The sequence below is a fragment of the Penaeus monodon genome, chromosome 27 (assembly GCF_015228065.2).
Source record: "Penaeus monodon isolate SGIC_2016 chromosome 27, NSTDA_Pmon_1, whole genome shotgun sequence".
Lineage (NCBI taxonomy): Eukaryota > Metazoa > Arthropoda > Malacostraca > Decapoda > Penaeidae > Penaeus > Penaeus monodon.
This window is the reverse complement of record NC_051412.1, coordinates 38908613-38908833: the sequence shown is the minus strand read 5'-3', so window position 1 is coordinate 38908833 and position 221 is coordinate 38908613. Positions and strand designations below refer to the sequence as shown.

General features: G+C 29.9%; 1 protein-coding gene across 2 annotated transcripts in view; it reads left to right on the top strand.

The window, feature by feature from the left end:
- Positions 1 to 221, top strand: part of LOC119590846 (1-phosphatidylinositol 3-phosphate 5-kinase-like) — a 38892-nt gene that overhangs the window by 22279 nt on the left and 16392 nt on the right. The window contains exon 24 of one of the 2 annotated variants that reach the window (XM_037939604.1): positions 114 to 155. The exons of the other annotated variant lie outside the window; for it this stretch is intronic. Within the exon in view, the coding sequence (XP_037795532.1) occupies positions 114 to 155 (42 nt within the window). The remainder of the gene's footprint in view (positions 1 to 113; positions 156 to 221) is intronic. 2 annotated transcript variants of the gene reach the window in all.

The window sequence follows — 221 nt, the reverse complement described above, 5'->3', positions numbered from 1 at the left end:
GTGTGTGTGATGATGTTATCTAAAATTTGCTGAGTATTTTTTCTTAAAAGAAAGTTAGATAATCACAAATTTCAAATGTACCTATGGGAAAAATTTGTATTCGAATGTTACAGAAACACAAGAAACAAGAAAAAATGCTGAGGAGTCAAAGGAAAGTAAGTGTTTCATGTGCAAGGCCTTTAATTTTTAGACATTAAGTTCAGTAAACCAACATTAAACCT